The 14,357-nt window shown below is 41.7% G+C and overlaps 1 protein-coding gene across 16 annotated transcripts in view; it reads left to right on the top strand.

Moving 5' to 3' along the window:
* KCNMA1 (potassium calcium-activated channel subfamily M alpha 1) overlaps positions 1 to 14,357 on the top strand; it is a 340,822-nt gene that overhangs the window by 108,508 nt on the left and 217,957 nt on the right. For all 16 annotated transcript variants that reach the window (XM_075257904.1, XM_075257914.1, XM_075257905.1 and 13 more), the window contains exon 2: positions 370 to 537. In XM_075257904.1, the coding sequence (XP_075114005.1) occupies positions 370 to 537 (168 nt within the window). The remainder of the gene's footprint in view (positions 1 to 369; positions 538 to 14,357) is intronic.

The following is a 14,357-nucleotide window of genomic DNA, read 5'->3' as shown; positions in this document are numbered from 1 at the left end:
CAACTGGCCCCGCCCACAAGAAGTGGGTAGTAGATCTTATCCCTTGGTCAGTTTATAAAGTAGCTCACATGCATAAAAAGTGTGAGCACCCCTGCCTTTAGACTACCACCGCTCTCGCATTGTCACTGTTGGAAAATGGTAGTTTGGCAATCACACAGGACAAGTCCTTCCAATAAGTCAACTGAACCTGATGATTTTATACGGTCACACCACTAGCCCCCACTCCAATGCGATCCCTGGAATCGAGCATGTCAAATTTCTACCTTTTATTCTTGCTTTTGATACTTGTTATTAATATTATATATACTCTCTTTTTTATGATTCCGTTTCATAATTTAATAATAGAACTTTTTTTTTTTTTTTTTACAGGAGGCACAAAAAGTTGCAAACACAGTCAGTACCCAGGCAACCGATGGGGACTACAAGCCAACAGATGAAAAAGATGAGGCTGCCGTTGCCGAGGTGGGCTGGATGACATCTGTGAAAGACTGGGCTGGTGTGATGATTTCAGCTCAGACACTAACGGGTCGTGTGCTGGTAAGTGTCGAGGGCTCGGTTTGCATTTCTCGAAAATATTAACTTTGAAATGTGCAAGTTTGGACAATTTACAAAATGTAAAAAAAAAAATATAAATTTATATAATTTTTTAAATTATTTTTTATTTTTAAAAAATAAAAGTACATGTAGACTTAGAATAATCCCAGAGTCTTTGGCAGCAGAACGTTGTAACCGCAGTCACACTAGCCGCTCTGATCTGTTGGTCCCTCTTGGATACATCACAGGGCAGATCAGTATTTCCTGTATGAATGAGACTTCTTGAAGGTCTCTCTTTTTTTAGATGAAAAGTTTATCTAGGCAGCAGTGAGCCATAAGGAAAACATTTCTTTCTGTCTCGTGAGTCATGGAGGTTTGTTGGAAGTTGCCAGTTAACATATCTTTCTTTTCACTTTTTTCCACATTGACTCTGATTCCATTCAATCTACTTTAATAATCAGGCATTACCGAAAATCTGTCAGACGTCAGATATCTGCTACCTTATCTGACAGCAGGATACAAGAGAGGGAGAGAAGCTGAACTGTGTGCTATATAGGTTTACATGAATCCGAGCAAGATTTCTAAGTAGGAAAGAGAGTAAATCCTGGCAGGGCTCTTAGGTGGGTTATACTTACTCTGCACATAGACAGTGATTGACAGATCACCCCCAGATCAGTGTGTGTGTACACAGAAAGCTACTAACCACTATGTGTCAGCAGGGTAAGTAAGACTCTGACTGTCTGAGTCCTGTCAGGATTTACTCTGCATTTTATGCAGACCTCATATACATGTATATATCACACAGCTCAGCTTCTCTCCTCTATCATATAACCTATATATCACAGAGCTCAGCTTCTCTCCCTCTATTATATCTTGCTCTTAGATATGGCAGCAGAAATCACATGACAGATTTACTTTAAATGGATTCTATCCTTAAAATCACATTTTTTCTTGATCACACATAGGAATAGCCTTAAGAAAGACTATTCTTCTCCTACCTTTAGATGTCTTCTCTGCACCGCTGTTTGGTAGAAATTCTGTTTTTGTCTGTATGCAAATGAGTCCTCTTGCAGCTCTGGGGGCACTCCCCAACACTGCAAGAGAACTCTCCAGCGCCGCCTCCATCTTCTTCAGGAATGGTCTCCATCTTCTTCAGGAACGGCCTCTCTGCGCGTCGTCTTCCAGAGCTGGGTTCAAACTTCTACGCATGCACAGTCGGCTCTGCCATCGGGACTTGGGCAGGAGCCGACTGCACATGCATGCAGCTTACTGTGTGAGCAGCCAGAAGAAAATGAACGTTTACAGCAAGTGGGCATGCGCAGTCTGCTCTGGCCGAGGCCTGACGGCAGAGCCGACTGCGCATGCATAGAAGTTTGATCCCTTCTCCGGAAGAAGACGCGCAGAGAGGCTGTTCCTGAAGAAGATGGAGGCGGAGCTGGAGATTTCTCTTGCAGCATTGGGGACACCCCCAGTGCTGTTTGAGCGCTGGGGACCACCCCCAGTACTGCAAGAGAACTTATTTGCATACAGACAAAAACTGGGACATCTAAAGGTAGGAGAAGAATAGCCTTTCTTAAGGCTATTACGTGTGATCGAAAAAAAATGTGATTTTAATGATAGGATCCCTTTAAAAATGTCCAAATATTAAATAAAATGTTTTTGGTTCCTAAGATCTCATTTAATTTACTTTTTGGAATAATCATATAAAATGCATTTGGATTTTTGGTTCAATTTAGTTGACCTTGATGCCTCATTGTGTGACAGGTATACGTCTGACTACTGGTACCCCTTACATTCATAAGTGCTTTGGTCCTTACCAGAAATAGCACCGCTCTTGTCCATGTACTTTGTATGATGCTGCAGACAGTTCAGCTTATTGAAGTTCCATAACTGGAACTGAGCATCTATCCCAGGCAGCAATAAGAAGAATGGGGGTCTGCACATTCCCATGAACGTTGAAGTACTATGCAAGCATGGCTGCCGCTCAGTTCACTTCTATGGAGCTGCCGGAACTTTGGAATCAAATGAAAAATTCATAGAATTAGGTTTAGTATCATCTGTATTAATGGTCATCTATATACATCAGTCATAGTGCATGCTCTTTTCATACATATAAAAGGGTGCACTGACTTCATACATAGGTTTATGTAGTATTTTCTACATAACCCAATATTTCTATACATGTCATTAAATAATTATGCAGTATAAAAAAATCTGTTTTAAACCGATGTATTCACATTTATCTTCTGTGAAAATGGTCTCGTGCCACAGCTGTAAAGTCCTATAAATAGTCAGATGCGGTATACAGGACGACGACTCTCCTCATAGTAAAATGTTATGAATGGCTTATGGGAGATCAGAGCCGGAACGTATCGACGCTGCGAAGCCTTTGTACATGATAAAAATCTGATACATTTCAAGGAAGATTCCAACCATTTTTCTAGGTCAGATCAGATCATTCTGAGGCTACAAGTGAATCTTATTTTATTACAGTTACTACATTTAGGGAAACATCATGTGATGAATCATTGTTGCCCTACGTAGTCTCCAATCACAAACTCCATCTTCATTTATTCACTTTTGGGCTTTTATCAAACAACTATTACTGGAAAATTCTTGGAAAAAGTTACTAAAAGTATTATTATAATGTAAAGATACATTAAGATGAGGGGCAACACAGTGGCTCAGTGGTTAGTACTGCAGCCTTGCAGCATTGGAGTCTTGGGTTCGAATCCTGCCAGGAACAACATCTGCAAGGAGTTTGTATGTTCTCCTGTGTTTGCGTGGATTTCCTCCCATTCTACAAAGACATACTGATAGGAAAAAATGTAAATTGTGATCCCTATATGGGGCTCACAATCTACCTAAAAAAAAATTTAAAGATGCATACAGGTTCTCATAGATTAGATTACTGTTGGACAAACCAATCGTTTTGACAATAATATGATGTGTATGGGAGTGTCCACACTCTCACCTCAAAAAAAGATAAAGGAAAGTATTGTTCTTGTTGAATTTTGCTTCCTGATGCGTGCATTCATTGCCTCCTGATCGGTGGTTCCATTGCTTAGAGGCTGCCTACTGTTTCCTGATCACTGACTATGTTGCGGAGAGACCATCTTCTGCTTCTTAGTTGATGCCTCCATTGTAGAGAGGCTGCCTCCTGCTTCCTGATCAGTGCCTGCATTGCTTTCTGATCAGTGCCTCCATTGCGGAGAGTCTGTACCCTGATTCCTGATCAGTGCCTCCATTGCCTTCTGATCGGTGCCTCCATTGCTGAGAGGCAGTACCCTGCTCTCTGATAACAATGGTGGTACCCTTGTTCCAGCACACATAAAATACTAATGGAGCAGGAGGCAGACTCTCGGCAATGGAGGCACCCACCAGGAAGCAGCCTCTCAGCAATGGAAGCACCAATCAAGAAGCAGAAGCAACATGGGCAACAGGGTATGTCCATGGTGAGAGGCTGTACCCTGCTTCCTGATCAATGTCTGCATTGCCTTCTGATCGGTGCCTCCATTGCTGAGAGGCTGTACCTTGCTTTCTGTTTGGTGCTTCCATTGCTGAGAGGCTGTACACTGCTCTCTGATCGGTATGTCCATTGCTGAGAGGCTGAACCCTGCTTCCTGATCATTGCCTGCATTGCCTTCTGATCGGTGCCTCCATTGCTGAGAGGCAGTACCCTGCTCTCTGATAACAATGGTGGTACCCTCGTTCCAGCACACATAAAATACTAATGGAGCAGGAGGCAGACTCTCGGCAATGGAGGCACCCACCAGGAAGCAGCCTCTCAGCAATGGAAGCACCAATCAAGAAGCAGAAGCAACATGGGCAACAGGGTATGTCCATGGTGAGAGGCTGTACCCTGCTTCCTGATCAATGTCTGCATTGCCTTCTGATCGGTGCCTCCATTGCTGACAGGCTGCCTCCTGTTTCCTTTTTGGTGCCTCCATTGCTGAGAGACCATCTTCTGCTTCTTGATTGGTGCCTCCATTGCTGAGAGGCTGCTTCCTGGTGGGTGCCTCCATTGCCGAGAGGCTACCTCCTGCTCCATTAGTATTTTATGTGAGCTGTTTAGTGGAAACAGGGTACCACCATTGTTGTCATCCCACCTCACAGCCACCGCCTTGCCATGATTGTCAGGGTCAGGCTGGGTGCTGGAAAGCATAGTTCTTTGGGTGTGAAGAGAGCAATGGGGGCACCTTCCTTGCACCATACATCTAATAAACCAAAAATCTAGCATCCAAGCCACGGAGGCAATGATCAGAAAGCAGAAAGATAAGTATTTTATTCACGTGAATCCCGGCTATCCTAAAGGCCATGAGAAATGCAGATCTCTGCTGTAGTTTATAGAAAGAGTTGTCACTCAGGCAATCCATTCCTATCCACTCAACACACCCTTATGAACAGAAGTGTATTTTCCATAGCAAGCGCTTCTTTTCTCTGGCAGTGCCCACTCCTGACGACACACTGGCATTTTGGCAGATGCCGTCTATTCCTTAAATAAGCCCAGCACTGTCCAAGCCGAAGCAATTAGTATTAGATTAGCATTCACTCCTGTTGTATGGACATCTTCCTCTGCCAATCTATCATGACACAGACATTGGCTTTGGAAGTGTAAACCACATGCAGAAGCCATGAATAGTTGTCTAAAGCAGACAGACTGGACAACCCCTGCCCCTTCTATTTCTACAGCCACGGCTCTTATTAAATTAGGAATGGTTTTCTTATGGTAATACAATCGCTACAGTGTTGCATGTGACCAAATGGAGTTGGTATAAAATGTTACATGCGTGTTCTGTAAAATCCTTTGTGACTTTTTTCTATGTATTAGTCACAGTTGACACTTCTTTGGAATTGGGGTGCAAAACACAGACCATCAATATAAAGGAGAGACTGACTATAGTGTGTTTTATATGGCTTTATGTGGCATTTTCTACATTGCCCACATATTTCCAGACATGTCATAAAACCTTTGTGTATAGTTCTTATCATCTATAAAAATTGCATCACATGTCCTACATAAGCGGCAAAGTCCCATAAATGTGAATGCATGGTACGTCATGTTGACTGTCTTCACAGTGACTTATCTTCAATGACTTGTGTGCATGTCTTAAGTGCACCATCATTGCAACGAGGACATCTGCAAAGCAACTAACATCCGTTACATTTCTAGGAGAACTTCATACATTTCACTAGGTTGAATCAGTTTTTCATTACATATGAATACATTTAGTCACAGAAGGTATTGAATCATTGTGTCACCTTACCCGCCTTTCGGTCTCCAAACAGTAGAGATGGGCGAACCACTTTGGCACAAACAGGATTTGACTCAAATATTCCAAATTTTCCAGTAATAATGAAATCAAACAATTTGTAATTAGTCTCAAATGGTCGCCACAACATGCATTGCAGTAAATTATAGTACTCGGGGGATCTGGGATGAGGTCTGAATTAATTTAGATGTCGGGGGTCTGTATTAGGGGTCTGGCCTTGGGTCCACGTTTATTTCTGGATATTATATAGATGCAATGTGGCATAGCAGTGGTGAAGTAGCTGGTTGCGGGATTGGAAGCAGCTCATAAGTAGAGATGAGCGAATAGTATTCGATCGAATACCTCACTCCCATAGGAATGCGTGTAAGCACCCAAACACGGACAATATTTGATGCGCTTAAACCCTTGGTTGGTCGCTTACACGCATTCCTATGGGAATGAAGTATTCAATCAAATATTATTCGCTCATCTCTACTCATTAGATTGTACTGCTTTTCCACAAACTTCCGTATGAATAGGAATTGACTGTAAAGCATGTTCAATAATAACTCGATATAAAGGCACGTAATACTGTGCAATGTGTAAAAGCGGTAAGTTGGTAATTTCTACATTTATATGGTAATATTGGATACAATGTCACAACGGCACTTTAACCATATGTGATGAGACATTAGTGGCATACGCTTAGAAATAAATTGATAGATGTTATATGGATCTCTTCCAGTGTAATAACAACAAGGCTTTAACAATTAGTCTGACACCGGAGGAGAGAGGACCTATGATTTGAAAGGGGTTGTCTTACTTCAAAAGCCGTTCGGGGGCTCCCGCAGCTCTATGCACAACAGCCTGCTTTTCAGTGAAATCCGGATCCCTGCTGGCGCCTGGCACTCTGCTCTGCCACCCCATGCCTGCTTTTATTCACAAAGCTTACAACACACAGAACGAAGCCCTTTGCTTCTAAATGTCAACAGAGCTTTAGACATAATAAGCACACCAATTACAGCCCAGCAAAACGCAGCAAGAGGGAATAACCCGACTAATTCTGGGATGCAAAATGCTGCAGAAATCTTCTAGGAAGGACACTTGGCCTATAGAGATCAGTTCAATACAAACCAGCAACAGATGTCCTTGTAAGGCCTTGCACGTGTATACGTCATTTGGATTCTATGGCTGCTGACACCATCGGGTTCTGCAAATTATTGACCCAAATAGGCATGCTGCACCATCATTATCCAGTCCGCTTTTTATACTGACATTCATAAGTCTGATTTACGGTGGATGATTCACTTTACTAGAACGTGCACGAAGGATATCTGCATTGCAGATTATTCTGAAGTTAATGGTGTAAGGAATTTGTTGTTAATAGCAATAATTTTATACAGATAGAAGGGCTTAGTTGTATTTCTGAAATCATTATTTGTCATTGATCAATTACAATAAAATTCAATATTTGCAATTTGACAAATGTTGAAAGTACATGTATAAAGTATAGGATGCAAGACATAACATAAATGACAAAATATAATATACTGAGCAGTAACAGCAAATATTCTCAGGAAAGTGAAAATAATACATAAACAGCAACATTTGGACGTATAGTGAAATAATAAGCTTTAGTTCCCCCTTCCCTTTATCTTTTAGTAGATACATTGCTTTAGCCAAGTTGTTATATTGTCCATGGCTTACCTGAGCAGTTGATGCCACTTGGCGGGGGTCGCAGTGTTGCAGCCGTTACTGATCAGACTTTTATAGCATATCCACTAGCATTTGTTAGAAGGCCCCCCTCCTTTTTGCCTGAACTCTATGAAAACCGATGCCTTTAAAGTTAATTATTGCACAAATAGCAATAGGAGATCCAGAGCTGTAGTAAGGCATTTACTCCCCTGGGACAGAGATTCATGGTGGCTCAGTGGTTAGCACTGCAGCCTTGCAACGCTGGAGTCCTGGGTTCGAATCCCGCTAGGAATAACATCTGCAAAGAGTTTGTATGTTCTCCCCGTGTTTGTTACATAGTTACATAGTAGATGAGGTTGGATAAAGACATGAGTCCATCAAGTCCAACCTATAACCCTACAATCCCCTACAGTGTTGATCCAGGGGAAGGCAAAAAACCCCATGAGGCTCATGCCAATTGCCCTATTTCAGGGGAAAAAATTCCTTCCCGACTCCAAATCTGGCAGTCAGTATAAAATCCTGGATCAACGTGTCCTTAAAATCTAGAGACCATAACCCATTATATTTTTCTCTTCAAGAAAGGCATCGAGGCCCACTTTGAACTTGTTCAGTGAATCCGCCATCACCACTTCCTGGGGCAGAGAGTTCCAGAGCCTCGCTGTTCTTACTGTGAAGAATCCCCTTCTATGTTTCTGGTGAAACCTTCTCTCCTCCAGACGTAGAAGATGTCCTCTTGTCACTGTCACTGGCCTAGGAGTAAAAATATCCTTAGAAAGTTCTTTGTATTGTCCCTTCATGTATTTGTACATTGTTATTAGATCTCCCCGTAGACGTCTTTTCTCTAAACTGAATAACCCCAAGTTTGTTAATCTATCGTTGTTCTCCAGTCCACCTATTCCCCTAATCATTTTGGTTGCCCGTCTTTGCACTTTTTCAAGTTCACTTATGTCTTTCTTGTATATCGGGGCCCAAAATTGCGCACAATATTCTAAGTGTGGCCGTACCAGTGATTTGTATAGAGGCATAACTATGTCCTTGTCATGAGAATCTAGACCTCTTTTGATGCATCCCATAATTTTATTTGCCTTGGCAGCAGCTGCCTGACACTGGTCATTAACCACATGAGGACCGCCGTACGTAAATTTACGGCCTCATGTGCTGGTACCTAAAGACCGGACTATTGCCGAAATACGTCCGGCCTTTAGGTACCTTTCTGGCGGGGGGAGGGGTGCGGGGGGGACAGGGGTTAGGTGTTACTAACACCTAACCCCTTCCTCCATAACGTCCAGTCGGAACTGAGTCCGACTGGAAGTTTTAACCCTTTCGATCGCGCCGTGAAACATCACGGCGCGATCGAAAGGCATCCGCCGACAATTAAATCAGATCGGCACCCCCCGCGGCGAGATCGGAGGGTGCCGATAGCAGTAAAAGGTAGTCTGGGGCCTGGCCAGTGACCCCAGACTGCCCGAAGCCCCCACATACCTGGTGATCCTGCCAGGACCTTCTGATGTCAGGCTGTGCGTCTACACAGCCTGACATCCTGCTACGGAATGCCATGTGGGACACCTGCAGGCTGTGTCTCACATGGCATTCTATATCAGCAAAGTATTGCTGATTGAAGTGTCCTAAATGGACACATGAAAAAGTAAAAAAAAATGTAAAAAAAATAAAATGAAGTGTATGAAAAAAATTAATAAAGTTATAAAGCCCAAAAATCCCTTTTTCTCAATAGAAAATGAATTATATAAAAAAAGAACTCAAAAGTAATAAAAACAATGCATATTTGGTATTGTCGCGTCCGTAACAATCTGTACAATAAAACTGAAATAATATTTAATGTACACGGCGAACGCCGGAAAAAAAAAACGGAAAAAACTCGCCGGAAGTAATGATTTTTCGCCATCTCACCATACAAAATATGCTATAAAAAGTGATCAAAAAGTCATATGCATCCGACAACAGTACCAATAAAAAGCGCAGGTTGTCCCGCAAAAAATAAGCCCTCAACCAACTGTCAACCGAAAAATAAAAATGTTACGCCTCTTAGAAGATGCGATGCAAAAAACATTGATTTATGTCCCCAAATGTGTTTTTCCTCTGCAGAACTAGTAACACATAAAAAAATACTATAAATGAGGTATCGCCGTAACCGTACCGACCCGCAGAATAAAGGGAACATGTTACTTATACTGTACGCTGCATGGCGCAAAATTAAAAAAGTAAAACTCAATGCCAGGATTGATTTTTTTTTTTTTTAAATCCAGCAAAAAAGGGTTAATAAAATGTATTCAATAAGATGTAGACACCCAAAAATGGTGTCATTACGAAATGCATCTCATCCCGCAAAGAATAAGCCCTTATATGGCCACGTCACCAGAAACATAAAGAAAATATAGCATCTCACAATGTGAAGACAAAAACCCTCAAAAATCGCCAAATTATTAGAACACAACTGGGTGCGTCATGTAGGGAATATATAAGCTGTGTGAGCGGATATCAGGGGACACCCCAGATTTACAGCTTATGAGGGAACAGACACCAGAAGTGACCCCTAAAGTGACCCCCAGAGTGACTCCCCCAATCATAGGAGCTACGGGGACATAGTAGGGAATTTGGTGTTTGCAATGTCCTCCGCACAGCTTATACATTCCCTCTTCGCCATCCGCTGTGCAGTCACGTCCGGGATACTAATACTCACTACACCCCCTGATAAATTCTTTGAGGGGTGCAGTTTTCAAAATGGGGTCACTCCTGGTACCCCATGGAATCCACTTTTCTGGTACCTTACAGGCTCTACAAACATGACATGGCGTCCAGATACCAAACATCTGAATCTGTGCTCCAAAAGCCGCATAGCGCTCCTTCCCTTCTGCACCCTGCTGTACGTCCAAACTGCAGTTTATGACACATGTATGACACATGTATGACACTGGTGTACCCCCGGATAACGGATATAATGTCATATGTGGGTATAAACTGATACTAGGGCACAGCCGGACACAGAAGGGAAGAAGGGTCATTTGGTTTTTGGAGCACAGACGGTTTGGTTTTTGGATGCCATGACACTTTTGTAGAGCTGAAACGCCAGTAATTTGGAATCCCCTGATAAATTACCTTATTTTGGAAACTACACCCCTGAAGGATTTATCCAGGGGTACAGACAGCATTTTTAACCCCCAAGTGTTGCTATAACTTTATATATATAACTATAACTGTAGTGGATTGTGAGAGGTGAAAATGACCATTTTTCCAGGAATACGTCCTTTCAGTGCGTAATATGTTGTGCCCACCTTGTATCAGAGATGAACGCTCTAAAAGCTGTTGTGCCTGGGATACCCGTTTAACAGTTTTTGGAGTGTCTCTGCTGACATAAGTCGGGCACAACATGTTGCACACTGAAATGGCAAATCTGTAAAATTTTCATTTTTAACTTCTCTATCAGTTGCGATTTCATTTCTGGAAACTAAATAAATGCAACACTCAAGGGTTAAAAATTCTCGCTACACCACTTGATAAATCCCATCAGTGGGGTAGTGTCCAAAATAGGGTGACATGTCTGCGGATTCCACTTTATTGGCAATTCAGGGGCTTTGCAAAAGTGGCATGGTGTGCTCCAAAAACCAATATAGCGCTCCTTTCCTTCTGTCCCCGGCTGTGCCCAAACAGCCATTTCTACCCACATATGGCATTAAGTACGTTATCCGGGGTACACCAGTGTCATACATGTGGGCATACACTGCTATTTGGGTACCCAGCAGGGTGCAGATGTGAAGGAGCAATATGTGCTTTTGGAGTGAAGATTTAGATTCTTCGTTTTTGGACACCACGTCACATTTGCAGAGACCCTAAAATTGCCCCTACAAAATGGGGTCACTTCTTGGTGAATTCCAGTTTACTGGAACCTCCAGGGCTCTGCAAAAACATCATGGCGCCCAGAGGGTCCCTCTAAATCTGTACCCCAAAAGCTAAAACGCACAGTGGTCCTTCCCTTCTGAGCCCTGCTGTGTGCCCAAGCAGCAGTTTACACCCACATATATAATTTTTTGACCCCCGGGATGGCCCACTTAATAGTTTTAGGAGTGCAGGTCTCTGACAACACAAAGTGGGTGCAACGTATTGGGCACCGAAATGGCATATTTTTAAAAATTTCAATTTTCATTTTGTACATTAATTTTTGGGAAGCATTTTAGGCTCAAAATGATAATACCCCTTGATACATTCCTTGACAGGTGTAGTTTCTAAAATGGGGTCACTTTTGAGGGGTTTCCATTGTATTGATACTTTAGGGGCTCTGCAAATGCGACATGGCACCTCAAAACTATTCCAGCAATATATGCCCTCCAAAATCCAAATAGCGCTCTTTCCATTCTGAGCCCCAGCATGTACCCATACAGCAGATTTTGGCCACATATGGGGTATTGCCGTGTTCAGAAGAAATTGTGTAACAAACTGTGGGGGGCTTTTAATTCTTAAACTATTTGCAAAATTAAAACTATGGCGCTAAATGGACGATTTATTGGGAAAAAAAGTAATTTTTCATTTTCACGTCCCAATGTTAATAAAATCTGTGAAACACCTGTGAGGCCAAAATACTCACTCTACCCCTAGACAAATTCTATGAGGGGTGTAGTTTCCAAAATGGGGTCACTTATAGGGGGTTTCCACTGTATTGGTACTTTAGGGGCTCTGCAAATGCGACATGGGACCTGAAAAATATTCCAGCAAAATCTGCCCTCCAAAAGCCAAATAGCCCTCTTTCCATTCTGAGCCCCGCCATGTTCCCATACAGCAGATTATGACCACATATGGGGCATTTCTGTGTTCAGCAGAATTTGTGTAACGAACTTTAGGGAGCTTTTTCTCCTTTATCCTCTTGTGAAAATTAAAAATTTGGGGCTAAATTGACAGTTTGTTGGAAAAAAAGTAATTTTTCATTTTCATGGCCCAATGTTAATAAAATCTGTGAAACAGCTGTAGGGTCAAAATGCTCACTCTACCCTTTAATATGTTCTGTGGGGGGTATAGTTTCCCAAATGAGGTCACTTTTAGGGGGTTTCCACTGTATTGGTACTCTAGGGGCTCTGCTAATGCGACATGGCACCTAAAATTATTCCAGCAAAATCTGCCATCCAAAAGCCAAATAGCGCTCCTTCCATTCTGAGCCCCGCCATGTTCCCATACAGCAGATTATAGCCACATATGGGGTATTGCCGTGTTCAGGAGAAATTGTTTAACAAACTGTGGGGGGCTTTTACTCCTTTATCCCCTTGTGAAAATGAAAACTTTGGAGATAAAGTGACATTTTAGTAATTTTTCATTTACACATCCCAATGTTAGTAAAATCTGTGAAACAACTGTAGGGTCTAAATGCTGACTATACCTCTTGATGAATTCTGTGAGGGGTGTGGATTCTAAAATGGGGTCACTTTTGGGGGGTTTCCATTGTTTTGGTACTCTAGGGTCTCTGCAAATAAGGCATGGCGCTGAAAATTATTCCAGCAAAATCTGCTGTTCAAACACCCAGTGTCGCTCCTTCCCTTCCATGCACTGCCGTGTGCCCAAAAATCAGTTTACACCCACATGTGGGGTATTTCTGTGCACGGGAGAAATTGCACAATAAACTGTCAGATGCATTTTCTCCTTCAACCCTTTGTGAATGTGTTAATTTTGGGTCTAAATGAATGTATTAGTGAAAAAAAATGAAATGTCTAAATTTCACTGCCATATTATTTTTATTCTTATGAAATGCTTAAAGGGTTAACAAACATCCCAAATGCTGTTTTGAATAATTTGAGGGGTGCAGTTTTGAAAATGGGGTAATTTATGGGGGTTTCTATTATACAGGCCTTTATAATTACTTTCAGAACTGAAGTGGTCCCTAAAAAATTGGTTTGGAGAATTTTCTTGTAAATCTGGAAAATTGCTGTTACACTTGTAAGCCTTGTGACGTCCAAAATAAATTAAAAGACAATCAAAATATGATGCCAATATAAAGCAGAGATATGGGAGATAATATTTATTCATGTATTTGGATGGTATGACTATCTGCCTGAAAAGCAGATAATTTCACATTTTGAAAATTGCAATTTTTTTCAAATTTCCATCAAATTTCCTAGTTTTTTTTATAAATAAATGCAAAAATATTGATTAGTGTTTACCACTAACATGAAGTATAATGTGTTACAAGAAAACAATCTCAAATTCATTTGTGTAAGTTAAAGCGTCTCAAAGTTATTGCCATTTAAAGTGACACATGTCAGTTTTGAAAAAAGAGGCCTGGTCTTTAGCATACTTTTGGGCCTGGTCCTTAACCGGTTAAAGGTAAGCTTGCTGTCCACCAAAATCCCTAAGTCTTTTTCATTGACAGTCTTACCCAGTAATTTACTATTAAGTACATAGTCATACATTTTATTACGTCGCCCAAAGTGCATTACTTTACATTTGTCAACATTAAACTTCATTTGCCATGTCTCCGCCCATGCTTCCAGTTTCCTTAGATCCCCTTGTAATATTCTACTATCCTCCTCATTATTGATTACCCTACAAAGTTTAGTATCATCTGCAAATATAGACACCCTGCTTTGTAAACCCTCTACCAGGTCATTAATAAAGATATTAAACAAGAGAGGACCTAATACTGACCCTTGTGGCACCCCACTGGTGACTGTGGCCCAGTCTGAATATTTGCCATTAACAAGTACCCTCTGTTTCCTATCAGTGAGCCAGTTGCTAACCCAAATGCATATGTTTTCCCCCAGTCCCAACAATCTCATTTTGCATACCAACCGTTTATGTGGAACAGTATCAAAAGCCTTTGAGAAGTCCAGGTACACCACGTCTACTGCATTAGCCATGTCCAGTCTTGAACTTACCTCC

The sequence above is a fragment of the Leptodactylus fuscus genome, chromosome 10 (genome assembly GCF_031893055.1).
Source record: "Leptodactylus fuscus isolate aLepFus1 chromosome 10, aLepFus1.hap2, whole genome shotgun sequence".
Classification (NCBI taxonomy): domain Eukaryota; kingdom Metazoa; phylum Chordata; class Amphibia; order Anura; family Leptodactylidae; genus Leptodactylus; species Leptodactylus fuscus.
This window is presented reverse-complemented; position numbering and strand designations above follow the sequence as displayed.